The following is a 27,066-nucleotide window of genomic DNA, read 5'->3' on the forward strand; positions in this document are numbered from 1 at the left end:
CTAGGGCTTCTTTCAAACCATGGATTTCTAGGGACTTCTATAATTCTGTGCTGGAGCAGGCTGAATAAGAGGCCCAAAGACACCCAGGCCTTAACCTCTGGACTCTGTGAATGTTATACAGAAAAAGGTACTTTGTAGATGTGATTAAGTTACGAATCTTGAGATGGAGAGATTATCCTAGATTTTCTGGGCAGGCCCTACACGTAAATCACAGGCACCCTTACTGAGGGAAACTGAGGGAGATTTGAGTACAGAAGGAGGGGCAATGTGACAAATGAAAGAAAATGCTACATTGTTGGTTTTGAAGATGGAGGGAGGGGCCGTGAACCAACAAATGTGAGGAATGCAGCTCTAGAAACTGGTGGCAAGGAAACAGATCCTCCACTGGAGCCCCCAGAGGGAGCATGATACCTTGATTTCAGCCCAGGGAAACTGCATTCATAATTCTGATCCCCAGAACCATAAGGGAATACATGTGTGCAGCTTGAAGCCACCAAGTTGGTGGTAATTTTTTACAGCAGTCACAGGAAATTAATCACCTGAGGTCCTTGGATTCGTTTCATGAACCCTGAGACATTGTATTAACAAGCCTCTTTGTGTTTGTGCGTGTAAGTATCTGTCTGGAGGAGAAGATCCAAACTTTCATGAGATTCTCAAAGATATTAAGAACCTCTTCTCTCCACCTTCCAAGGGTAAGTATTTTGTTTTTCATTAAGAAAGGAAAGAGAAGGGGAACAGGCTATCGATATGGAGATCAGAGAAAAGGTAACACCTACTGTCTTGAGGAGCTGGGGTTGGCTCAGGGTTGGGTGTTTGTCCTGGAAAACAAGAGAAGATTAGATACAAAGTATACTTGAACATCTGCTATTACATTACTTTCTAGTTTCACAGTCAGTTACAGCTGAAAACTTAACTGCTCTCTCTTTCTCTTTCTCCCTTCCACTCTCCAATCCTCCTGCCATGCTGTGGGGGAGGAGGCTAAAGGGAAACGGAATTAGGGAGGTAAGAGCTAAACAAATTAGGTACAGCACCACCAGAAACTGGAAGACAGTTTTCAGGCACAACAAAGAGCATCATATAAAAAGAAAGAAAAAAAGAAAAAACCATCACTTTTGGAATTAGAAAGCTGAGGTTCAAGTCCCACAACTGGATTTAAATTTCTTACCCTTAATTTTCTCAGCAGCAGAAAGCAGTTAGTCATACATGTAAAGCTATGAGATAAAACATGTGAGTTGTTGGTATTCAGAAGGTGCTCAATAGCTGTCTGCTTTACAGTCACACATCTTATAACTAGCTGTGGAGTGACTTAAATTTTCATGATTTGAAACCATTAAATACGAACTGTTTATTTCTGAAATACATTTTCTTCAAAAAACTTATTAAATGTATGTTTTACGAAAAGTTAAATATTTTTCTTTCCAAGAAGTGAATGATACACCTGGACTTTGCTGGAATCTGATAAAAAAGGACTCAGGTTATCTAGTTTTTGGTTTAATGTATTTAACACCTGTAAGAACAGAGCTACTAATAATACACAGGGAAACTGGTCCTTGGTAGCTAGGAGACCTTTAGAAAAGAACTGGCCACTATTTATGCTTCCATTCTGAAAACTTTGGAAGCATCATCTAAGCAGAAGGAGTAAGGAAAGCAAGCAGACAGACAGGAGGAGAACTGTCTTGAGCAACAGAGCAGGAATAGTAGCCAAGTTTCCTTGACAGCAGAGGGCAATGTGGTTCCACTTATCTGTTTACAGCGGAGGAAGCTGATGGATACTCTGGTTCAAGGGTGGGTCTGATGTGTTTATTGTAACAGAAAACATTTGATCCTCTGCCCTCAATACCTGACTTGGATATGTGGAACTTTCTGAGTCACAAGTCATGACTGGTAAGTATGTATTGATAATTTTTGGCCATCAATAACATGGTGGGTCTCATAGCAGCAGGGGCTTCAAAAAGGTGCCAAATCTTTGGTTGAACATTTCCTTGAGAAATCAGTACTTAGCATATTCAGACTGAGAGAGAAACTTTCACCCATTGGATGACTGATGTGAGTCAGAGGGTGAAAATCCTCAAAAAGAAATTGCATTCTCATTACTCTGCGTCCAGAGGAGAAGACCCACCCACTCCCATCACTACAGAACCTGAGCCGGAGCCACAGCTCGTGGGAACTATATTGGAGGACGTGACTCTCCTCCAGGGATCCCAGGTGGCCTTTTGATCTTCTGTTCCTTTGGAACATTTATCTGTGCTCAGTGACTTCATTCTTATCCTGTGAAATGATGACCCCTGACAGTTCCCTTATTTTGTTGTTTTGTTTGTTTGGTTCTGCTAATAAAGGGAAGATGCTGGGATTGCAGGAGGTTAGTTCTCCAAACCGAGATGAAGGAGAGGACTGGGTATCATACCTTTTCGTATCTGGCAGATCCAGTTGTTAAGATGTTCACAGTTAATATCATTCCAGGACATACTGGGATCTCCTTTCAACTCGCCACAGTATTCAACATTTTGATAATTATTAGGTTCTCCATAAGCCCAATTTTCATATGAAACCTATGTTATAAACGTTACGTTAACAACTGTCAGCCATTTCTATCAGGCCAATGTCAATCTGCTATCCAAACGTAAAATGAAAGGTACATTTATCTTTTTTAACCTATTTACTTTTTTCACAATAGGTTTGCTTTGGAAACAAGGTTTATGAACACACCTGGGAAAGAAATAGCTTTCATTACATGGAAACTTTTGAAACTGAGTAGCATACACTATTAATGATTATAAAATTGCATTTACTCATATTAAATAGACTGGATCCAGGGCCATGAAAGCTGGATTTATATATAGGAAAAACCTTGCAAAAAAGTTCTACTTCTCAGTATTGGGAGTTCCTGACTCTATAACCTGATCTTAAGGGATAAGATGTGATGTTGGAAACTTTCTTTTTATTGAAACAATAGGATAAAGAAATATAATGAGTTCATCTTACAAAAGAAAAAAACAGGAAATGTTGCTAACCAAGCTGCTAACCTTTACCAAAATGAGCAGTGGAAATAAATGGAAAGGGCTTGGTTTTGGTCCCCTGTGGAGTTTTCAAAGTGGAATCACAGCCCACAGGGTTTTAGAGATAAGCATGATGATCTTTTTTCCAGAGATCTAAACGTAAAATCTAAGTTATCAATGGAGCCATCAAATAATCCACCTGACCCAAATGCCTCAAACCATTGATGATGGCTTGTAAGAGGAGGCAGAATTGAAATTACACCAGACCACTTTCTGTGATGACCAGAGGGTTAACATTGCCAGCATGTGCCGTGGCCCCTCATTTCTCCATCCCTGAGAATTGCTGAGAATGGAGAAGTCTGATGAAGCCTAATGGTTTTTCAATGGAATATCAATAATTATTTCCATTCCTGATCTATAAGAGGCCATAAACACTCAATCTTTAAGAAGTTTAGCAACTTGCATACCAATTTGGCATGATAGAATGAAGACATTATTTTATATAAATTAGAGGAATGAGTTCTCTCATTTTTTTTTCATCCAGTCCACCCTTCTCATGCCTTGGGTGAACAGGACACCTGTACTGGGGCAGGGGCAGAATAAGGATTGCAAAATAGAATTTATTTTACATAGAAAAATGTCTCCAGCTATCCTAATAACCTGTCTTACCAAAAATTTGGATTAAGCCAAAGGATAACATAAGATAGATACATGAAAAGTTTGCAAGCCACTGTAGTTAAGTTACATTGGCAAATAAAAGCAAAAATTAACCTCAAAAAAAAGATAAATACATGATAAAGTAAGAAAGTGATATATTAAATCAAATTACTCACAGGAGATCCATCACTCCAAGTAAAACCCTCAGAAGGACTTCCATATGTCAATCCCAACCAAAAGAGTTCGTGGTAGCTTCCACTAGCCCTGCAAGATATAAATAAAACATAAAGTTTTATAAAGTAAAACATAAAAATAAAATATAACATAAATAAAACAAAATATAATAATAAAATAAATAAATATAACACAATAAAAATAAAATATAAAATAAAACATATAAAACGTACAAGATATAAAGATAGCTTATGTTACTACGTGAACCAAGTTTGGTTACCTACAAGTCCTAATCAAATTTGAAAGTGATCTCCAAAACATTAATTAGTTATTACACAGATAAAGGGATTCCATGACTAAACATAGCATTATGCCACAGTTGTGCTTTTCGGTACAACCTGTAAATATCCTGAAAACAAGGCACCATCCGAGAATAATTGTAAAGCACTGACAGATACTCATTCATTTATTCATGTAACAATATGTACTGAGTGTCTTACATGTTTATAGAGCAATTCATCACAGGCTTCATAGCTATAAAATTAAAGCCTTTGGAAGTAAAACTAGATCCAAAAGTGCCCACAGATTTGGGATATGATCTGTGTACTCAGAGCAGCATAATAAGCCCACACTGTTGGAAATAGGAGACTTTTTTCAATATCATTAACACCCAATGGGTCAAAGAAAGGAGTATTACGTAGAGAAGATACTCACGTCACTAACCGCCATATTGCTTGCTGCTCCTCTTTGTTATTGATACTGGCTAGGTCTCCACCCAGAGCTCTACAAAAGTCTCGAGATTCAAACCAAGTCTTCTTCTCGTGTTTGCCTTTTGTAAACAGCTAAAGGTGGTACAGATTCAGAAAATTTTTTTTACACTTCATAGCTTATCAAATCTGATGAGATTTTCATGTGTAGAAAAGAAAGACATTACAATGGCCCCCAAACAACGTCATTCTCTCGGTTGAAAGATCAATTGGTGAGCAAAGAGTTGGGTAACAAGATCTGGGGGATGATTTTGTAGAAGATAAAAACCTTAGAAAATAAAATTATTTTTATAGCACAGGAGAAGTTAGATTAAAAGTGTAGACACTTTAGGCATATGGATTAGGCACTGAGCTCCTTGCAGGAGACAGGGTTCACGGGGTTAATTTGGTTCAGTGTGAAAAGTGGCATTGAGACAGAAAAAAAAAAAAACTCCATATGGAGAAAGGAAACACACAAAAAAGAAAACTTTAAGGATAATAACCTCCCTAAGGTTATGCCACAGTTTGTTATCCTGTTTAACTTACACAATGAATAGGCAGGCAGTCTCCAACACTTCATTGGTAGTATTCTGCAAGAATACCGCCTTATCTTTTATCCTTATGGATGCATATTTTAACAATGATTGGCACACATGCCATGACAGACACTTAACGGGCAGAGCATCTAAAAAGATGGGATAGAAGCTAAACTACATTTAATATCAATATAATTTAGAGACTATGTCATATTTTTCAAAGGACTGCAGGTGGAATGGAATCCACAGTGGCAGTGTGAGAAATATCTATCAGGTTGCAAACAGGATAGAGTTCAACGTAACTCCCAATTTTTATAGCTTCCATTCACTGTTTCGCATGAGACATGGCCACTGTCATCGCCGCCTTGTAGAGAAAGGGATTTGCTTCCAAAGGACTATGGCTGTCCAGTGGTCACCAAGCATCCCCAGGCAATTTTTACCTTGACCCTGCTTGGGTTATCAGGACACAGGCGCCTTGAGCAAATTTCCACTTCAGTAATTCCCAAGACCCCAGGAATATCACGGTCAGCTTGTGAGACCATGATTGAAGATTTCATTTTCTTAAATCAATTTCCTAACAGCTGAATTTTATTAATAATCCCCACATCTTCATATGTGCAAAGATGGTCTATATATTTTCAAATAAACCCGACTCCAAGCATCTCTAAAACCACATGATTTCTAGGGAAGCACATATGTGGATTTGTTGAACGTCCACCCAGATCACATCTACCGGAGCCCTTGGTTCACTTTCCAGCTCTGGAGAATTCTGCCGCTTCTTGCAAAATACAGCAATAAATCTCTATGACCTGCTACCCTCAGGTGAATGGCTGTGTACAGGATGAACCTGGCCCCTGCATAATAACTCAAAAGGTTCCAGAAGCAGCAATAAAACACCTGATGGGCTTTGTGTTAGTCCTCAATCCATTTGCAAAATCCTCTCCTGTGTTGGCCCAACAGACTCCCTTCTACATAAACCAAGCTTTTAGATTTGACTGGCTAATCTGGGTTGCGTAGCTCATTAGTCTCTGTTGCTGCTGGTGGGAGTGACCAACTCAACCAGTCCTTGAGTTAGAGAAGACCAAACGATCTCATTCTGACACACGTTAGTAATTAGAGTCCCTCACTGGCCTTGCCTAACTATCTTACAAAACATACCATGGCCACATGCCTCAAAGGATTGAACAAAAGAGGTCCAGAGAGCTGGCCTTTAAATAATAATGTCACTAGGTGATAGATAGGTGCATTGCTTTATTTGGTTAAATCCAGCCTTCTCTAGAAAGAATATGATTTACAAGAGAGAAAAAAAAACCCCAAATGCTTCATTCGTTGGGGTATCAGGGGTATGTTTGTTTGTTTGGGTGAATTTGATTGCCTAAGGAGAAAATGGATGGTCCAGCCCAGGAATGAAAAAAATGATAGCAGGATATCAGATTGTCATTTATAGGACACCGAATGGCCATGTGCCCCTCCTGAGCGGTCCTTCATTTCCCTTCAGGCATGATAATCAGGGGCTAACTCAAAACAAGGGGGTAGCCTCTCTAGGATCCCTGCGTGGCATGATTGCAGACTTGTTTATCAACGCACTTACCTAAAAGCTTGCACTCCAAGAACAGAGCGAAAAATGGGGTGCAATAGGATAGCATAAGGGGGAGCAGAAATTTTCATCAAGATAAAAAGACTTGCAAGCTCAGACTGGGGATAGAGAGCGTGAGGGAGAGGAAAGATGCCAAGAGTGGGGGTGGGTTGGGGTGGGTGGTGATGAAGGCAAAGCAGGGGAAGAAAGGCTGCCGTGCATTGTGTTTGTCATCTCAGCTGTGTTTGTCAGTCTAAACGCAACTGGTCCTTCGCACCCGCCCGAGGAGAGTGCTTTAAAAACAGCCAATGCCCAGGCCCCCTCCACATCAATAAAATCAGGATTTCTACAGGTGGAGCTTGCGCAACGGTTTTGTTCTGTGTTAAATCCTTAGGGGATTCTTGAGGCCAAAGCAGATTCCAGATTCTTTAATAGCTGAGCAACTGACACTTACCCTGAAACACAAGCTAGTTTTACTGGAAGTGCCCCAATTCTCTGGACATTTGGGTTCAGCGGTGGTGGTGGGCTCTGGTGGGCGAGTTACTCCTTCTGCCCAGTGTTTGCACACAAATTTTGCCTTTTCTTCACATCTCAAAACATCCCACAAGCCTCCTGCAACCCCAGTTCTCATGGCAACACACCCAGCTTTCCGACCTGCAAGTAACATAAAGTAGATTTCACTCAGCAGGTGATAATGCAAGCAAGCCCTGCTCACAGAAGACAGTTCACACCTAACTGTCAAATCGTGTGATAAAATCCACACCTGATAAGAAAACCGTGGAGGAGTAGCCCTGCTGCATTGGAAACTGATTTGTGCTATTTTTGAACCATCATATACCTTGTATTTGCATGGCTTGTATCCCCAGCTGAATTATAATCTCAAAGGTCAGGGTTTTAGTAACATTTTTATTTCTAACAGCTGGCAGGGTGGCCCCCCACCAACAGAGACACAATTTTTCTAGTATGATAAAATTTACAATAATGACAAATATAATGGTTTTTGATGTTTCTTTCCTTTTTTAAAAAAAGTATTTAAGATCTGTTTCTTCCCCCTGGGGTCCATGTAAATATCCCAGAACAGAAACTCTTCGGGCTTCAAAATGAGACCTGCCTGAGCTAGAGATTTTAGATCAGTTGCTGAACTATTCTGAACTCATTTCCTCGTCTTAAAATGCAAGTATCACTACCTCCCTTACAGAGTCGTGATGCACGCCAGCTTCAATGGGTAAAAGGGTACATAAAATAAAATGTAGATTATACCAAGCTTCATAGTTTATAATTGTGTGTTACAGTCATGATTAGTTTGAAACAGTAATTAACTAAGATGAAGCTTTGAAAACATTAGGATTCTTGCTGCCGACATGAGGTCATCTTTTATTATTGTTCTTTTAAAGGACAGTTAAGTGTTCAGAAGTAACTCTCAAAGTTCTGGGGAGATACATCTTTCCCAAAATATTTTCTCTAAGAAGGCTAGTTCCCTAGAGCTCTGGTTTGATTCATTTTTAACCCCCTAAGGATGTTCCCAGAGTAATCTCTTAGAATCCTACTGATAAATGATCAACACCAGTGAAGTTAAGGAGTTTTGCCTGGAGGGTAAGAATTACCACTCTTAACCAATATTTGTTTTAAGTGTGCATTCCACTCTTAACATAATGTCCTGTTCTTTAAATTGAAATCTTACTATTTTTCAGGATGTTCAATAATTAAACAAAAGCCACACTCTCCAAATTACTGATCTATTTTCCTTATTAACAGCTGGGGATACAAATTTTAAAAACTTCGGAAGATTAGGACTTACTAGGCCAAGTAGTAAATTGATGCATTTAAGCTATATATTACTCCTTTAGCTTTTTATCCAGATTCAATGGAACACTTGCTCTAAGGAGGCTGAATTTCCTGAGTGCAATCATATGCTATGACACCAGCGCATAAAGAAAGCAAAGACTCAAAGTCTGCTCAGAAATGACTTATTAAAGAAGGCATATCAAAATTTATAAGGAGGCAGGGTGGTATTAATGCACACAGCACAGATTTGGGAATTACAAAGATTAGTCTAAATCCATGCTTGGAAGCTTTCTGATCGCATAAATTTTCTGAGTCCCAGTTTCCCCATCTTTACGAGGATATTTGAACTTGCCTCGCAGGTTTTTTATAAGGATGAAACAAAATCCGAGGCGTAGAAAGGGCTAAATAGTGTGGCACCTACAAGACATTGAAATAATGAGTCCCACCTAAGCACCATCCGTGGCCCCACCGCCCCAGCACAGTAATATTTCTGCTCATAGTTGCACTGAAAAGCTTTATATCCCTTAAGTACAGTTAAGTTTTCAGAAATATATTAACCATTTGGCATCTTTAGGACTATTTAGGATTTCAACAATATTTCATAAATATTCGAAATAGAGCAGTACCCGATAACCAAGTTGTTTTCTCTTCCTTTTTTTCTTAGACTGCTACAAACTAATTGGAATATTTTTGAAAGAAAAAGAAAAAACAAAAAGAGAGTGAAATATAAAATAATAAAATTTAAAGAGCACAACTAACTGATGTAAGCCTGTTTGGAAAGGTACACGGAGCAGTCGCAGGCTCGGCGCAATGGACGTGCAGGGTGAATGGAAACCCAAGGTGGAAGCCGCGCACGTACCTGGCATATCGGAATTCCAGTGGGTGAACTGCACATCTTCCGCAACGGTCCACTGAAAGGTCCCTTTGTTTTGTACATCTGAAAGTCCTGTCCAAAAATACCTTTCAGGCCTCAATCCAACCAAACTAGTCAGAAAGGCTTGTTCATATCTTTAAAAAAAAAAAAAAAAAAGTAACAATTTTAGAAAAATGTGAATTTTTCTAATTATCCACATGAAAAATCTCTCAGTTGTATGCCTGAGCTATGATTTCATTGCCAATTCAAACCCACTGTGTTGTATTTAAATATTATTTAAATTATGCAAATTTTCACAAAGGACATGGGCTCTTGTGAAAGAAAAAAATCTCATATGGCTGATTGAATGAAGTCACACAAATGTACCCAAACCATTTCTCTCTATTGCTCATCAGCCCCCCTGCCCCTCCTCAAAAGGTAAAAGAACTCTGAAAATGCAAAGGAGAAAACCACAGCCTTTTACTGAAGTACAATCACAATGTGTCAATTTCTGGTGTACAGCACAGTGTCCTGGTCATGCATATACATACATATATTTGTTTTCATATTTTTTATTAAAGGTTATTACAAGATATTGAACATAGTTCCCTGTGCTATACAAAAGAAACTTTTTAAAAAATCTATTTTTATATATAGTAGCGAACATTTGTAAATCTCAAACTCCCAAATTTATCCCCTCCCACCCTCTTTCCCCAGTAACCAAAAGCTTGTTTACTAAGTCTGCAGATCTGTTTCTGTTTTGTAGATGAGTTCACGGTATCCTTTTTTTTTTTTTTTTTTTTTTTTTTTTTTAGATTCTACATATGAGTGATAGCATAAGGTATTTTTCTTTCTCTTTCTGGTTTACTTTACTTAGAATGACGATCTCTAGGTCCATCCATGTTGCTGCAAATGGCATTATTTTATTCTTTTTTATTAGCCTTTTAAAATATATTATTTAAAAATCAGTCCACTCTCAACTACTTCAAATGTTCTACATAATTCTTGCTTAAGGAAGTTGAGATGTTATAACATTATCAAGGATACTACAATTAGAAAATCTCTGTGGACTCTCCTTTCAATTTCATTCTCTTACTTCATCTGTAAACAGAAGAGAAAATTATCAAGAAATACAGAGAAGTAGCAATTCAGTCTCTAGAAAGAAAAGGGAGCAGAATCACAAATTTCAACATTTTCTCTCCCTCTGGACTCATCCTTGTATTTGGCATAATCTGGTATTAACACAATGTGGTTAGTAAAGCAAAGTCTATCTTAATTGACAGGCATTAGACAATGATGCAACAATATATACAAAAAAATCTCTCTTTGGAGCAAAAGAAAACTAGTGTCCAAAGTTTCCAGGAATGAAGGGAGGTGTAGATGACTCCACAGAGAGCAGAGAGGGAAGTGGAGAGAAAGCCACAATAACAGAACATTTGTTTGACCCTAGTCTGAATAATTTCATTCCCTAAACCAAACAAATGCAAAGCATGAAAAGTAACAAACTCAATTTTTCTTCAATGTCTAAGAACCAGATTTAACCTCAGTTGGGGAGCTCCTGAACAGAAGTATCATAGAAAACACATACAGAAAAGCAAATGTAAAATATAAAACAGAGGGAAATCTCTGCCCCAGTAGACCCAAAGATCAATGGTTCGCATCAGAACGTGCTCCCATGGTACTGAAAGATGGACAGCTCACCTCCTTGTCATAAGAGAAAAAGTATCTATGCTCTGATTTTCAGATGTTAGCATTATATCAAGGTGTTACAATGTGTTAGAGATTTAATTGTACATGAAAAAAGAATGTTGACATACAAGTTCTTTTATAAAGACTATACAAATTCTATGACATCTTTCATTTTATCAAAGAATTTTTAGCATCCTCTACATTCAATTGGGTCTGCCTTGAAAAGCCAATAAATATAACTCACTGTATTAAAATGCAATCATCTTTAATTATTTACTCCAAATCAAATGGACATTTAAAAAAATTATTTTATGTTTCCTCTCTATCTGATCCAGTGCTTTGCAAAAACTAGGAGAAATTTTTTTTAAAAAACTAAAATCCCAAAGGTGGATAGGACTCTAGAGGTTAAACGTTACATAAAATCTTGTTTATGGCCACATCATTTTCTAGACCTGTTAGTCCAGTAAACCTAGCAAAGAAAAGAAAACCATGGAAAGAATTAATAAAATATTTAGTAAATCTCTCCATCCTCTTTTTTGTTGGAGGCGGTAGTAAAGCTAGAAAGTGGAATTTTGAGATAACAAATTTTACTTTCCCTGCTTTAAAAAATTTGACATCTATTACATTAAAAAAAAAAGTTAGGACAATAAATGACATTTACTGGAGTATTAGCAAACTGTTCTGAATATTGTTTTATGGTACTAAAAAGAGCAAAATATTTTATAGTGTTTGCAAAAAAGAATCCAAATAAAAATATGTTTTTTGCTGGGCAATACTACTCCTGGGCATATATCCAGAAAGAACCCTAATTCAAAAAGACACCAGCACCTCAATGTTCATAGCAGCACTATTTACAATAGCCAAGACATGGAAACAACCTAAATGTTCATCGACAGATGACTGCATAAAGAAGTTGTGGTATATTTATACAATGGAATACTATTCAGCCATAAAAAATGACAACATAATGCAATTTGCAGCAACATGGATGCTCCTGGAGAATGTCATTCTAAGTGAAGCTAGCCAGAAAGAGAAAGAAAAATACCATATGATATCACTCATATGTGGAATCTAAAAAAACAAAAACAAAAACAGAAGACAAATGAACTTAAATATAAAACAGAAACACAACTCACAGACATAGAATATAAACTTGTGGCTGCCGAGGGGGAGGTGGGTAGGTAGGGACAGACTGGGAACTCGAGATTTATAGATACTGACAGGTATATATAGAATAGATACACAAGTTTATACTGTATAGCACAGGGAAATATATACACGATCTTGTAGTAGCTCATGGTGAAAAAGAATATGAAAACGAACATATGTATATTCATGTATGACTGAAAAACTGTGCTGTACACCAGAAATTGACACAACATTGTAAACTGACTATAACTCAATTAAAAAATATACGTTCTTTAATGGTGCTACCTTTACAAGATTGAATATAATTTACTCCGAAATTTAGAGCACATTGATACGATTTCCTGGAAATGTTTCATTATTTGAAATATTTTAAAATAAAATTAAAGTAATGGCATACCTGTCTTCAATAGTTGTTAGGTAAGCCTTCTCATTTGCACAGGTTTGGTTTGCTTCTGCGAACGTTGAAAGTGTGTGTCCAATCAAATAGCAGTAGAAGCCATGTCTTTTCCAGCCCTGTTAATGTTATCAAGAAAATTATCATGCATATTTATTACATACTATCATTTAACAATTCTCCTAGCATGTAACACAAATTGGTAAACAAAAGATGTGTGTAAAGAACACAAATAGCAATAGTTTCACAGGCAATGAAAATAATTTATGTGATAAAGAAAACAGAAGTTCACTGTTCCTCATGTGACAAGTTGTCATACAAAATGGGGGTGGAGGGAGTCATTCTTTCCACTTCTGATGCAATTTCCAACAAAAATGATTTGCAAAATATTTACCAAAGAAACTGAACAAAATGGCTAAGAGCTCGGTTTTGGAATAGGTAACCACAGGAAATAATCTGCAGAATAATAAGCCTAGTCGCCTACTGAGGCCAATGTAGATGAGGAGTATAAAGCTGTATCATTTGGTCACAGGAGAGTATTTACCAAACTTCTGGCAACATGATTTGCTGTGGTTTCTCTCCTACACTTCAAGCACACAGAAATGCTAAATAAAAACATAACAATAAACAAAAAATCCATACTAGAGCTGGAGAGAGAGAGATGGGGAAGTCTCCAGGTATCAAAAATAAGTACTAGTGGAGATACGGGTGTAGCTCAGTGGTAGAGCTCATGCTTAACCTGCACGAGGTCCCAGGTCAATCCCCAGTATCTCCTTTAAAATAAAAGTTTAAAAATAAAAAAATAAACTAAGTACTAGAAAACTAAAAAGCTGGAATGGAAAATGCACACGCTGAGATTATAGTCAGGCAGTCATGTATCAGACCTTGATTAAGGCCCTGGGGTCTAGGGCCTGGGGTATGAATGCCCATACAGATTAGGATATTTGGCCATCAGCCTACCTGAAACAAGAAGAACTGAAGTCCTTACATAAAGATGATACCCACTAACAGTAACCCCTCTGCGAGAGGAGAATGAGAAAACTCCACCCACAGAACGAGGAAATGACGGAGATTCTTGTCATCTGCCTCGGGTTCTCGGTGCAGGAAGAAAAATAAATTCTTCTTTTTGAAAATAAATAACAAGTCTGTGCCATAGGTGGGTGCCAGCCCCGACTTCACACTAGCCATACTGTATAAGAATCTAGAGCCAAAAAAGCAAAATAAAACGTGGTCTACAAAAGGAGAATCTTGCAAGCACTCTGAGAAGTTGCAGAAATATTTCACAACCCAGATCACGTAAGACTAACACACCTGCACCTCAGTGTTCACAGCAGTAATATTTACAATAGCCAAGACATGGAAACCTAAATGTGCATCACCTGGTAAATGGATAGATTTCTGGTCAAGATGGTGGAGTGGTAGGACCACAGGCTCGCCTCTCCTGCCAACGACAGAAAAACCACGACTGACTGCTAAACCACCATTGGGGGGAAAAAAAGACTGGAACCTAGCAAAAAAGATCTTAAACTGGAAACATAAAGAAGGAACTACAGCAGGACGGTAGGAGGGGTGTGCTCACAATATAATCGGGCCCCATACCCCCCAGGTGGGCAACCTACAAGCTAAAGAATACTTAAGTCACAGAGTGAGACTTAAGTGGGAGTGAGAGACCCATGTCAGGATCCCCAGCCCAGGGTTCTGGCATTGCAAGAAGAAGGAGACCCCAGGACATCTGGTTTTGAAGGCCAGTGGAGCTTAACTCCAGGAGCCCCACAGGACTGGGGGAACAGAGACTTCACTCTCTTGGGAAGCGCACACAGAATCTTGCGTGCACCAGGTCCAAGGGCAGAGGCAGTGATTTCATAGGAACCTGGACCAACATGCCTGCTGGTTTTGGAAGTTCTCCTGGGGACATAGAGGACAGCTGCAACTCACCCAGGGGACATAAAATCTAGTGGCAAACATTCCAGGAGTATTCATCTACATGAGCTTTCCTGGAGGCTGACATCTTGACTGGATCATTAGTACCAAGATCTGGCCCCACCCAACAGCCTGTAGGGAAGCCTCAGGCCAAATAACATACTAGATGGGAACACAGCCCTGCCCATTAGCAGACTTCCTGAGCTACAAAGGCCTCTAGATACAGCCCTGCCCACCAGAGGTCCAGGACCAAAGTTCACCCAGCACTGGGCAGGCACCAGGAAACCTGCATAAGCCAGGAAACCTGCATAAGCCTCTAGGAAACCTGCATAAGCCTCTAGTCCAGCCTCATCCACCAGGGGGCAGAAGGAATCCACAAACACAGGCCAGACTCTACCCTGAGCCTGGCTGGACCCTGGTCTTTGGGTGACAAGAGAGGAGTGTCCTGCTGGGATGCATATGACGTCTCCCACAGAGGGCCACCTCTCCAAGGTCGAGAAACGTAACTAACCTAGCTAAAAATACAAATAGAAAGATAGACAATATGAGGCAGCAGATGAGTATCTTCTAAGCCAAAGCACAAGATAAAATACCAAAAGCAGAAATAAGCAATGAGGAGACAGGCAATTTATTTGAGAAAGAGTTTAAAGTAATGATGGTGAAGATGTTCAGAGAACTCAAGAGGAATATAGATGCACAGAGCAAAGTTTTTAGCAGAGAGTTGCAAAATATTCCCAGAGTTGAAGAATAAAATCACTGAAATAAATAACACACTAGAAGGAACCAAGAACAGACTGAATGAGGCAGAAGAACAGATCAGTGAGCTAGAAGACAAATTAGTGGAAATCACTACTGCAGAAAAAAGAAAAAAGAATGAAAAGAAATGAGGATAGTTTAAGAGAACTCTGGGACAACATCAAGTGCACTGATATTCACATTATAGGGGTCCTAGAAAGAGAAGAGAGAAAGAAAGGGACTGAGAAAATTTTTGAAGAGATAATAACCCAAAACTTCCCCAACTTGGGAAAGGAAACAGTCACCCAAGTCCAGGAAGTGCAAAGAGTACCACACAGGATCAACTCAAAGAGAAATGCACCAAGGCACATAGTCATCAAATTGACAAAAGTTAAAGATAAGGAGAAAATATTAAAATCAGCAAGAGAAAAGCAACAAATAATATATAAAAGAACTCCCATAAGGTTACCAGCTGATTTTTCAGCAGAAACTCTACAAGTCAGAAGGGAGTGGCATGATATATTTAAAGTGATGAAAGGGAAAAACTTAACAACCAAGAATACTCTATCCAGGAAAGCTCTCCTTCAGAATTGATGGAGAAATCAAAAGCTTCACAGATAAACAAAAGCCCAAAGAATTCAGCACCATTGAACCAGCTTTACAGCAAATGTTAAAGGAACTTCTCTAGTCAAAGCACAAAAAGAAAGAGGTTAAAAAAAAAGAACCTACAAAAGATTGCTTTGGCAATTCAGGGTCTTTTATGATTCCACATAAGTTTTGGAATTGTTTGTTCTAGTTCTGTGAAAAATGTCATGAGTATTTTGACAGGGGTTGCGTTGGATCTGTGGATTGCTTTGAGTAGTATGGCCATTTTGATAATGTGGAGTCTTCCAATCCAAGGGCACAAGATATCTTTCCATTTCTTTGTATCATCTTCAGATTTCCTTCATCAATGTTTTACAGTTTTCAGAGTATAGGTAATCTCCTTGGTTAAGTTTATTTATAGGTATTCTGTTGTTTTGTTGTTCTTGATGCAAAGGAGATGTTTATGACAGTCATAAAATTCTGGTTTTTGAAGTTTAAAAAAAAAAGTGAATAAAGGGCTGCAAATGGCAAAATATCCTTCTTTTTTATGGGTGACTTGTATTCCATTACATACATATGCTACATCTTCTTTATCCTTTCATCTATTGATGTGCACTTAGGATGCTTCCATGTTTTGGCAACTATAAATAATGTTGCTGTTAATAGTAAGGTGTATGTATCTTTTTGAATTAATGTTTTTGTTTTTCTCAGATATATGCCCAATAGTGGAATTACTGGGCCATATGGTGGTTCTATTTTTAGGTTTTTGAGAAACCTCTATATTGTTTTCCATAGTGGCTGCACCCATTTACATTCCCACCAACAGTGTACAAGGGTTCCGTTTCCTCTACATCCTTGCCAACATCTGTTACTTGTGTTCTTATTGATGATGGCTCTTCTGACAGATGTGAGATGGTATCTCATTGTGATTCAGATTTGCTTTTCCCTGAAATTAGTGATGTTGAGCAACTTTTTTGTTCCTGTTGGGCATCTACATTTCCTCTTTCAGAAAAATGTCTGTTCAGTTCTTCTGCCCATATTTTAAGTAGGTTGTTTGTTTGCTTTTTAACTGAAGTACCATTGATTTAAAATGTTGTATTAGCTTCTGGTGACAGCATGGATGGATTTGGAGGGCATTAGGCTAAGTAAAATAAGTCAGACAGAGAAAGACAAATACTTTAAGATATTACTTACATGTGGAGTCTAAAAAAGTACAACAAACTAGTGAATATAACAGAAAAGAAACAGAGTCACAAATGTAAAGACGGAACTAGTGGTTACCAGTGGGGAGAGGATAAGGGGAGGGGCAATATGGAGGTGGAGGATTAAGAGGTACAAACTATCAAGTATAAAATAAGCTACAAGGATGTACTGTAACAACATGGGGAATAGAGCCAATATTTTATAATAACTATAAACCTTTAAAAATTGTGAATTACTATATTATTTACCTATAACATATAATATTGTACATCAACTACACTTCAATTTTAAAAATATGATATTGTAAAATAAATACATAAATAAATTTTAAAAATGAAAAAACAGATGAATGGATAAAGAGGAAGTGGTATATCTATATACCTATACACAGTGGAATATCACTCAGCCATAAAAAAAGAATGAAGTAATGCCATCTGCAGCAACATGGATGGACCTAGAGATTATCATATTAAGTGAAGTAAGTCAGACAGAGAAAGACAAATATCATAAGATATTGATCATATATGGAATCTTTAAAAATATACACACATTTTATTTACAAACCAGAAATGGACTCATGGACATAGAAAACAAACTGTGGTTACTAGGGGGAAGGGTGAGGGAAGAACAGATTAAGAGTTTGGGATTAACAGATACATGTTATTATATATAAAATAGATAAATAACAAGGACCTACTGTATAGCACAGGGAACATTATTCAATTTTTTATAATGAGAAGCAATGTAAAAGAAACTAAAAAAAAAAAATGTATGTATGTATATGTATAACTGAATCACTTTGCTGTACACCTGAAACTAACATTGTAAATCAACTACACATCAATTAAAAATAAGAATTAAAAAAAAAGTCTATGACATTTAAGGGTTGGGGTGGGGATGGTTTGGGGCCTAATTCACAATCAAAAATTACAAACCATGTGAAAAAAATGTCTCCTTTTAAGGGAGAGTCAGTAGTTTAACAGAAGAAAACAACCAGGAAAAATATAAAAATAAGCATGTTTTCAATGATTTAAGTGACAAAAGAAGAAACAATCAGTAATGAAAGATCAAAATACTATGAACAAAGGACAAAAGGATTTCAAAACACACAAAAATAGAATTTCTAGAAAAGAAAAATATAAGTTAAAAACTCTATATATATGAATAACTGAATCACTATGCTGTACACCGGAAACTAACATGAAATTGTAAATCAACTATATTGTAATTAAAAACCCTCAATGGCCAGATTAAATATAGAAAATGTGGTTTCAGAAAGATCAGTAAATTGAATGAATGTAGAAGAGGGATTAGAATATGAAAAGATGTTAAAAAATCATGATAGAAAATATAGAAAATAAAAGAAGGTTGAAAATCAACCTGAGAGACGTTTCAGAAGCACTGAATAAAATTAACAATGGATAATTTTCAAGAATTGAAAGATACAAATCTTCAAGATGATGCACACTGAGTATGGAACCAATAAATAAATCCAAATCTCAACATATTGTACTAAGAACAAAGACAATGATCTTTGATCTTAAAATCTTTAAAAATCAATCAGAGAAAATATAGAGCACCCGTGAGGAGGAGGAGGAGGAGGGAGGCGGGAGAAGGGGACGAGGAAGAGAGGAGGGGGAGGGGAAGAGTAAGAGAGTCTAACGGGAATTTCAATGGCAAAAATAAAGGTCAGGAGAAAATGAAATAATACACAAAGTGTAGTCAGAAAACAGCTGTCAGTACAGAATTCTAAAACGACCTACCTAAATTACTATGTGTGGTGAAGATGAATTCAAGATATTTTTAGACAAAGACAGTCTTTTCCACTCCCAAATCCCAGTGAAAGAACTTCTAAAAGATTTACTTTGGCAAGAAAGTAAAGTCAAGAGGAATGAGTGGGCTAAAATTCTACAGTGAGCAAAGAAATTGATAAACGTTGGTAAATCCAGGTCTAACTGCGTGTACAAATAGCAAAGATAAGTAGCTGGGAGTGGGAGGTTACAGAATGGGAGAGTAGTAAGATCTGTGGTTTAGTTAATAATAGCGTATCCACACCAATTGCCTTTTGTGATAATGTACTTTGGTTAGATAAGATGTTCTCATTGGAGGAAGCAAAATGGATGATTTAGGAGAATTTTCTGTACTTTTTTTTAAACCCCTGTGAGTCTCACACTGTTTCAAAATTTAAAACATTTTAAAAGTTTATGTGGAATAAACATTAATAAGTTTTATCTAGTAATAAGTCTTCTCTAGTAACCTAATAAATTTAATCTAGTCCACACATATAGACCCTGAAGACCCAAATCAAAGATTATTCTGTTCAAGAACACATGGGAGTTTACAAAAACTGACTATGAACTAGACCGTGAAGAAAATGTCAATAAATTACAACCCCCAAAATTTTATATGATCACAGAGCCGTGAAATTAAAATCAATAGTACCTCCCAATTATTTAGAAACTAAAAAACAAACCAAACCCCCAACACCGAAACTTCCAGCACTACAATCACACACACACATACACACATATACGCATTTTTAAATAGCTAATGGGCCACAAAAGAATCTCAATGGAAATAAAAAATGTTTAGAATTGAATTATATGAAAATATTACATAACAAAACTTGGTGGCAGGTTCACAGTTTCAATTCCACCTTTTATTTCTGTAAGCCTGTTAAAGCAGATTCACTTTAATATCATACCCATTAATTCCACCATCTAAAGCTCCTGGTGGGATATAATTCTGAATTTCAAACTCAGCTGGGGGATCCTTGATCAGCCTGGAAAGGGGGACTTCTCTATAAAGAGGATTTACATTTGCCTCTATCAGACATCCAGGAATATTAGTAACTTGGGACCACTTCATGATAATTTCTTAGATCAATTTCTTAATTTCCCACACAGGCAGCAATGAATTGATAACTGAATCCCAGATCTTTATGACAGCAGGTCATAGTAGCCCTGATTCTTAGAAATACCCCTACCACCAAGTGTCCAGGCAAAAAAATTATTCTGTCATCTTCCTTTGCTGGCAAATAGATTATTTTCCTAGTCTTCACAGCTCTGAGGAAATCACTGCCTAGAGCATGTGTTTTTAAGTTGGCCAAATTATTATCTCTGCACTTGTTTCCTCTCCTGCCTAATTAGAAATGTAATGTTTATCTTTTAAGATCATTGAGAGCATAATAACCACACTCAGCAAACAGTTGCCTGGTATTTTCTTATTTCCAGCCTAATGATTAAATTGGATTTTATCAGAGACTGTAGATGTGACAATTAGTAGAAAAAATATATATATAAAATTATGATTGTGTAGAAGTAATAAATTTTGAATATTGGTTTATTACTTAAAGAAAATTACAATAATATACAATCTCCTGTATATGCATATGATTAGGCAAAGAAAATATAAATGTACTGGGAGTGAAATAAACCACGGAAGCATAATGACTTGGTGGCAGGAGACCTGGGTTCTAGTCTTGCTTCTGTGTCACTCTAAAAAAGTTAATGCCTCTCTGGGCTGAAATTTCCAGGATGCAAAAATTAAAAGGGGGATTTTGATCATCACTAACATCCTTGATCTCTCTCACAATCTGTGATTTCCTGTGTTTACTCCATTTTTCTTTATGGTTTAACTGTACATCACTAAATTATGTTTCACGAACTCTGGTATTTGTTATAAGATGATTTGTGATCATAACGTGATACTCTTGGAAGGAAAATTGGTTTCTACTTTATTTTTATCCAAGAGAAGTGAGAAAGGAAAAAAGAGGAAGACGGGTAACTCAGCAATCAAACAGGAAAATGATAATCATGCACCCTGGCTTTTTGTAGCTTCTTTTAGCGTTTTTAGAAACTGCTTCACCGAGATCATTTACTTTAACCTCAAAGAAACACAGGATCTGCGGGGAGGTGTTCCTAAGTGTCGTGCTGGTGACATGGAGGCCCGATAGGGTTGCATGGTTTTTCTTGGTTTAACTGAGTTACTAGCTGCTATTACCAGCTAGAGTCTAAACCTCCTGCCTCCCAGTGCAGGGATCTCCCGAGAAGAATCCCCACCAGAAACCAGCTCAGAAATACTATAAATGGAAAAAAATGACTAAGATAGCTTGCTATCTACAACTTAAGGTTATCTACTGGAAATATCCCTGATGGCTCATAGGGTCACGGACTTCCAGCACCTTGATGGCTTGCCTTCACCTCCTTACCCTCATCAGGCTCCATCCGGTGCACCATCTTATTCCCTGGACTCGTTGCTATAATTTCCATGACATTGGGAAAGCAGCTGCTGATCACACGTACACCACAGAGGGAATACGCAGAGAGAGCTTGAAGGACAACAATGATACAAAACTGCCGCAATAAGCCACCAAACATTTAAACAGCTAAGCACTTGGCTCCTATGACAGCAATCAGGGACTTTCACAGACAAAAGTAAAGCTCAGTATGTCACATCCCCATTTGCTGCCCTGAAGCCATCATGTGTGTTCTTTTACTCACTTTCCGGCAGCCTGTTTCTACTTCCACTATTCCTGAAGTTTGGGCTTGTGATTTCGTCTTACAGATGTAGCCAAGAGGCCGTTCGCAGGCCCGATCTGCCCAATACCCATCCTGCAGAAAGCAAAGAGAAAAAAAAAAAACAAAAAACAAAAAAACCCTTAATGATTATCAGTTGTTTGCCTTTGGTGGTATTTTCTTGTAAGAGTGACTCCGACATGGAAAACAAAGATTTGAAGTTATGAAGAGAAAGTGGCATCTTTGAAAAGGAAAGGTAAACGGATATTTTACAAGGAAACTGCAAATCTGACTCTGGCTACAGAGATGTGAAAAGAGATTGCAGCCCCAGAGTGCTTTTATATCTTCGCTATCAAGCCACTAAGAGAGGACTCTAGAGAGAAAATAAAAATGCTTGTAAGCCCCTAAGTGATGGTTCCAACAGAAGGTTTGCAGGCAGCCTCCTCGCCTACACTGACAGTCACCTGTTTTCAAGTTAACGGAGTATCTATAAAGCCATCCAGGAAGAACTCCTCCGTGCAACATGCCCAACCTGAAAACACACATGAAACCAGTCTTCTTTCCTCCCTTCCTCCTATTTCTATTGATGAGTGTCCTCCTGGATCTAAGGTACCATCTCTCACTCGACTTCAGAGTCTGCCTTTCCTCCTTCCCTAGAGATTTCACCTTAAAATGACCTCTCCTCTCCTTCCCTTACCTGCTTAACCCCTTGAAAACTGTCTTCAATTTTGTCTGCCTCTTATTTACAGAACAGAGACAGATTCACAGACATAGAAAACAAACTTACAGATACTAGAGGGGAAAGGCGGTGGGAGGGATAAATTGGGAGGTCCAGATTTGCAGATACTAACTAATATATATGAAATTGATAAGCAACAAGGACCTACTGAATAGCGCAGGAAACTATATTCAACATCTGGTAATAGCCTATAATGAAAAAGAATATGAAAAAGAATATATAAGTGAATCACTATGCTATACACCAGAAACTAACACAACATTGTAAATCAGCTATACTTCAATTAAAAAAAATATATATATATAGTCTGCCTCTAATTCCTCATCTCTCATTTGGTGTCACCCCACTACAACCTGGTACTCAACTCTCCAGCCAGAGTACTATTTATAAATTGCAGATTTAGTTTTGCTACGCCCAGGCTAATGCATGTTTTCTCATTGCCAGTATTCCTTCTACTCACCCATCTATCTCTGACTTCACACTTCCAGCCATACCGTCCTTTTAAGTTTTTACATGTACGATGCTCTCTGGTTTCCTTTTCCCATGACAGACTTCTGCCTGTTCTTTTAATAACTAATACACACTCTTTCTTAAGCTTTCGATTTATCACAACAAAAGCAACCACAATGACAGCAACAGTACCTTATACTCATTGAACAATACATTTGGGTCAGGGTCAGGCACTGCACATGTTATATGCATTAACCCATTTAATCCTTATACCCACCATGTGAGCTGGGTACAATCATTATGCCCATTTCACAAAAAAGGAAATAAGCCATGCATCAAAACCCAGCCTGCTAACCACCATGTTCATCGTCTGTAGAACAAAAGACAATCTGACGGTATGCTTCAGTTGCTAACGTGCTATTTAAGACATGGAAGCCATCTTTTCATATTTGACACCTCCATGTAACCTAAACAAACAAACGTTAACTCTCCAAGCACAGATTCTAAGCTGTAGGACCCAGAGTAGATCTAACCAGGTCTACATTCACTCAGAGAAACCAGCTGAAAGTAGAACCAAAGTTCTGAACTGATTAATCAAGCCATATAAACATATGGCACCACTGAGAACCAAGCATAAGAACAATATGAGTATTTGTTAAGGGTTAATTTCATCTTTGAACTGAAAGTTTCTGTCTGTTGCTTTTCTGGTCCTCTTGAAAATCTGACTTTGCTAGACAATTGAGACTCAAGAAACTGAATCTGAATTTTAGTTCAACCTTCATCTGTATCACTTCACCTAGAATAGAAATGATGGAAACAATGCTTTGTAATAAATGGGACAGAAGGAAACTTTCCCTGTGGCTTTTGCTAACCATCAGTAATTAAAGCTGCCTTACTTTGCCTTTCATCACCGCACAGTCTTCCTGCCTATTGTTTTCATGGCTTGGTTCTCCACGAAGCCATTTGGTAAATGTTACAGGGGTGCCATCACTCCATTCAAAGTACATCTGAATCTTGATGTCGTTTAAGCCAATCCACAACTCATCATTTGGCTCTAAACAGGAAGAAAAACACAGATGCAATTTACACGAAGTTTTCTTTCCAAAGATCAGAAGGTTATCAAGAAAGGAAGACCCCTTCTTTATCAACAACTCCCTGGACGTATAATTATCATCAAAGACCATCCTCTTGAGTGTCAATCTGATCTACATGCTGTAGACTGAGGTTTGTTGTCAATTTCAGCATACAACGTGTAATGTAGTCTTCACATTTTCAATGTGACGGTACTCATTTGTTGGGCTACTGCAAATTCTATCTCCTGGGGGTTGTTAAAGTGAAACTGAAGTAGGTGTATCACTACCCTCTATCTTGTGAAGCTGCTTTTTTGTTAAAAATAACCCACCATACCAGCCACACTCGTGGTGCTGAAAATACTGTAGCTTATTTATGCATAAACCTGTTTGACAACTGTTAAATTTTATGAAGGTTTTGAAATAGTAAAAATTAAAAGATGCTTCTATTTTACTGACGATGTTATCAAGAACATTCTAGGTGTTTTTGTTAAAGCTGAATCACTGTAATAGGAGTGAAAATGATCTATATAGTGAGAAGATATATAAACTGAACGGTTGAGCTGTCTCCTGGCATTTACCACTTATTTACTAGTGTATAAATATAAATCAATCGGCCCCCATTTTCACCACAAAATACCAGAAAAACCCAAATAACAAACAAAAATTAAAATAAAAACAACCAGGTATGGATGTAAAAGGTGATCATTTTGTTTCAAAATTCTAGGAAGAGCATTATTGACTTTATTAGTAGTTATCATTCTAAAAATTCTAAGGAAGTAAACAATGGGACAAAATTGAAGGCTTGAGATTTCAAGGCTGAAAACCTACACATTTCCATATTTCTTTAAAAAATTGAAAGACTACACAATTCGATACCTATTTAAGTTCTATCTAAGTTGCCCTACTGGGAATTCCATCATAAATACTTGATTGATGTTCTTTAAATAAAATTACTTGCCAAAAGATCGCAAAGATGATGTTGTAGTAGAAAATGAGGAAAAGGCCACATTGCACAGGAATTTCCCTAAACGGCTTCGCCTGTTCTTCCTAAAAGTTGTCACTCAACTTTGCTTTTGGAGAAGTCCCTGCCTGGCCCAGTGCCAGCCCCACCAGATGTTTCCAGCACCATGAAGCGTGAATGGCATTGCTGGGACAATCCCTTTTCCTTTCACTTATTTTGCTAGATCATGGTCTTTCGAGCAGCAAATACAGGCTTCAAAATGACCTCATGTACCCCTCAATGGTTTGAGGTTCAAGATTAACGAAAACCCAAGTTCTCAAGTCCCATGATTATAATAAAATATGAAGAGTTTCTGGTTTTTTGTAGCTTCTTTTAGCGTTTTTAGATATATATATCTATGAATGATTCAAAAAGACACATAAACCCCAATGTTCATAGAAGCATTATATATAGTAACCAAGATATAGAAGCCACCTAAATGTCCATTGACAGATGACTGGATAAAGAAGCTGTGGTTTATGTATATACAGTGGAATACTACTCAGCCATAAAAAAGAATAAAATAATGCCATCTGCAGCAACATGGATGGACCTGGAGATTATCATTCTAAGTGAAGTAAGCCAGAAAGAAAAAGAAAAATACCACATGATATCACTTATATGTGGAATCTAAAAAAAAGAACACAAATGAACTACTTATTTTTTATAACAAATGATTGATTTCTTAAATATGTGTGAGCACATCTGACTGTCCTTTATGATTGGATTACTGCATTCTGCTGATTCTTATTTTGTGGTTGGCTTTATTCCTTTGATAACTATGTAAGTTTAAAAAGTTAAAGCTCTAAACTGTTCTTAGAAACAATGAACAGTACACATACGTAAATTTTAAAACAGTTTTATGTCTCAACAGGTTGCTTTTCCTAGAATAACTTTTGTTTACCCAAAAAATAAAAATTAAAATAAAAACAAAAATAAATTTTTTTCCTTACTAAACTGTTCTCCCCCTCCAGGTTTTGTACTTTATTCACACAACCTTGATTCTACAAAAATATATAAGATGGAAGCGTAAAGTTGTTAGACTGAATTTTATAAAACTGTTAGGGAAGCTGTCTTAGTTGATGGAGTCAGAAAGCATATGTGTAGGTCTCAATTTGTCTGTATTTCTGTGATTAACACGGAAGATATCATCTCAACTAGCTAACAAAATGCTTTCTCAGCTTTTAACTTAGCAACAATAATTTTAATTTTGTAACATTTCTTTATCAATATTATTTGAATTGCTTTAAATAAATAAATCCTCATTGATAATAAAAACAGGAAGCTTTCCCTAGTGAAAATTTACTGATTCTCCAGCTGAGTTTAAAAGCAAACTTTGTCATCCAAATTCCCACAATAACTACAGCGATAAATCTATAAGGTTCTCCTATGACTAGACCATATTCTATAAAGTAGAGCAAAATTTGCATGTTAACCCTACAGGCTCCTAACTCATGTTTTCCACTGATTCATTTGCAAACTTCATTACTACTGTATCACATTGTATATGTCATGGTATTATTCAGATATATCAGGGTCTTTTTATTTTAGGTATATCAGTTTTGATAACATTATTATTGTGTAGTCCAAATGCTCCAGGATAGGTACATATAGAATAATCAAGAAATCATTTATGGAAGAATATGAAAATAAATATACATATGTATATGTGTGACTGGGACATTGTGCTGTACACCAGAAATTGACACATTGTAACCTCTAAAAACATCATTTATGGGCTATATCTGAATGTCGTCTCCCTACTAAGCTGAGGTAAGCAGAGCAGAAATGATTCCATTTGGCACAGATGCTAAAAGTAGCAGTGTTGGGGAACTTTTACATCTCTTTCAGAGACTATTCTGTTTTTCTTGTCTATTTGTTCATTGTGTTTTCTTCTCCCCTACCCCCACTCTATCAATTTTCAGGCAGTAAGTGTCAGGAAGCAGTCCCCACCATCATCACCATCCATTTCCTCTTGTTTTGCTCTCTGGAAATGAACAGCTGCAACCAATCAGCATTCTCATCAGTAGAAGCAGAAAAGGATCATCATTGAATCAGCAAGGGTGGCTGAGTGCCAAGTACCACCGCATCTTCCTCCCCTCCTCCTCTTCCAGATCAGCATCCCCAACTCACCTTACCCACTTGTTACATGTTTCTGATAGGCCTTGACAATATTTTAGTGACTATGATTTCTATACACTTCTTAAATTATAGTCCTAAAATTGAGACACCAATTTCTTAAAAAGGCTTAACCCAACATCTAATGATGCCAATCAAATATCTTATTTC

At 37.4% G+C, this 27,066-nt stretch overlaps 1 protein-coding gene across 1 annotated transcript in view; it reads right to left on the reverse strand.

The window, feature by feature from the left end:
- The window catches only part of MRC1 (mannose receptor C-type 1), a 90,842-nt gene that overhangs the window by 26,577 nt on the left and 37,199 nt on the right, over positions 1 to 27,066 (reverse strand). Inside the window, exons 8-16 of the mRNA XM_010992983.3 lie at positions 23,601 to 23,758; positions 21,501 to 21,611; positions 12,559 to 12,674; positions 9,330 to 9,478; positions 7,140 to 7,339; positions 4,542 to 4,669; positions 3,830 to 3,917; positions 2,405 to 2,549; positions 777 to 818 (exon numbers count right to left, since the gene is read on the reverse strand). Of these exons, the coding sequence (XP_010991285.3) occupies positions 777 to 818; positions 2,405 to 2,549; positions 3,830 to 3,917; positions 4,542 to 4,669; positions 7,140 to 7,339; positions 9,330 to 9,478; positions 12,559 to 12,674; positions 21,501 to 21,611; positions 23,601 to 23,758 (1,137 nt within the window). The remainder of the gene's footprint in view (positions 1 to 776; positions 819 to 2,404; positions 2,550 to 3,829; positions 3,918 to 4,541; positions 4,670 to 7,139; positions 7,340 to 9,329; positions 9,479 to 12,558; positions 12,675 to 21,500; positions 21,612 to 23,600; positions 23,759 to 27,066) is intronic.

Source organism: Camelus dromedarius, chromosome 26 (genome assembly GCF_036321535.1).
Source record: "Camelus dromedarius isolate mCamDro1 chromosome 26, mCamDro1.pat, whole genome shotgun sequence".
Lineage (NCBI taxonomy): Eukaryota > Metazoa > Chordata > Mammalia > Artiodactyla > Camelidae > Camelus > Camelus dromedarius.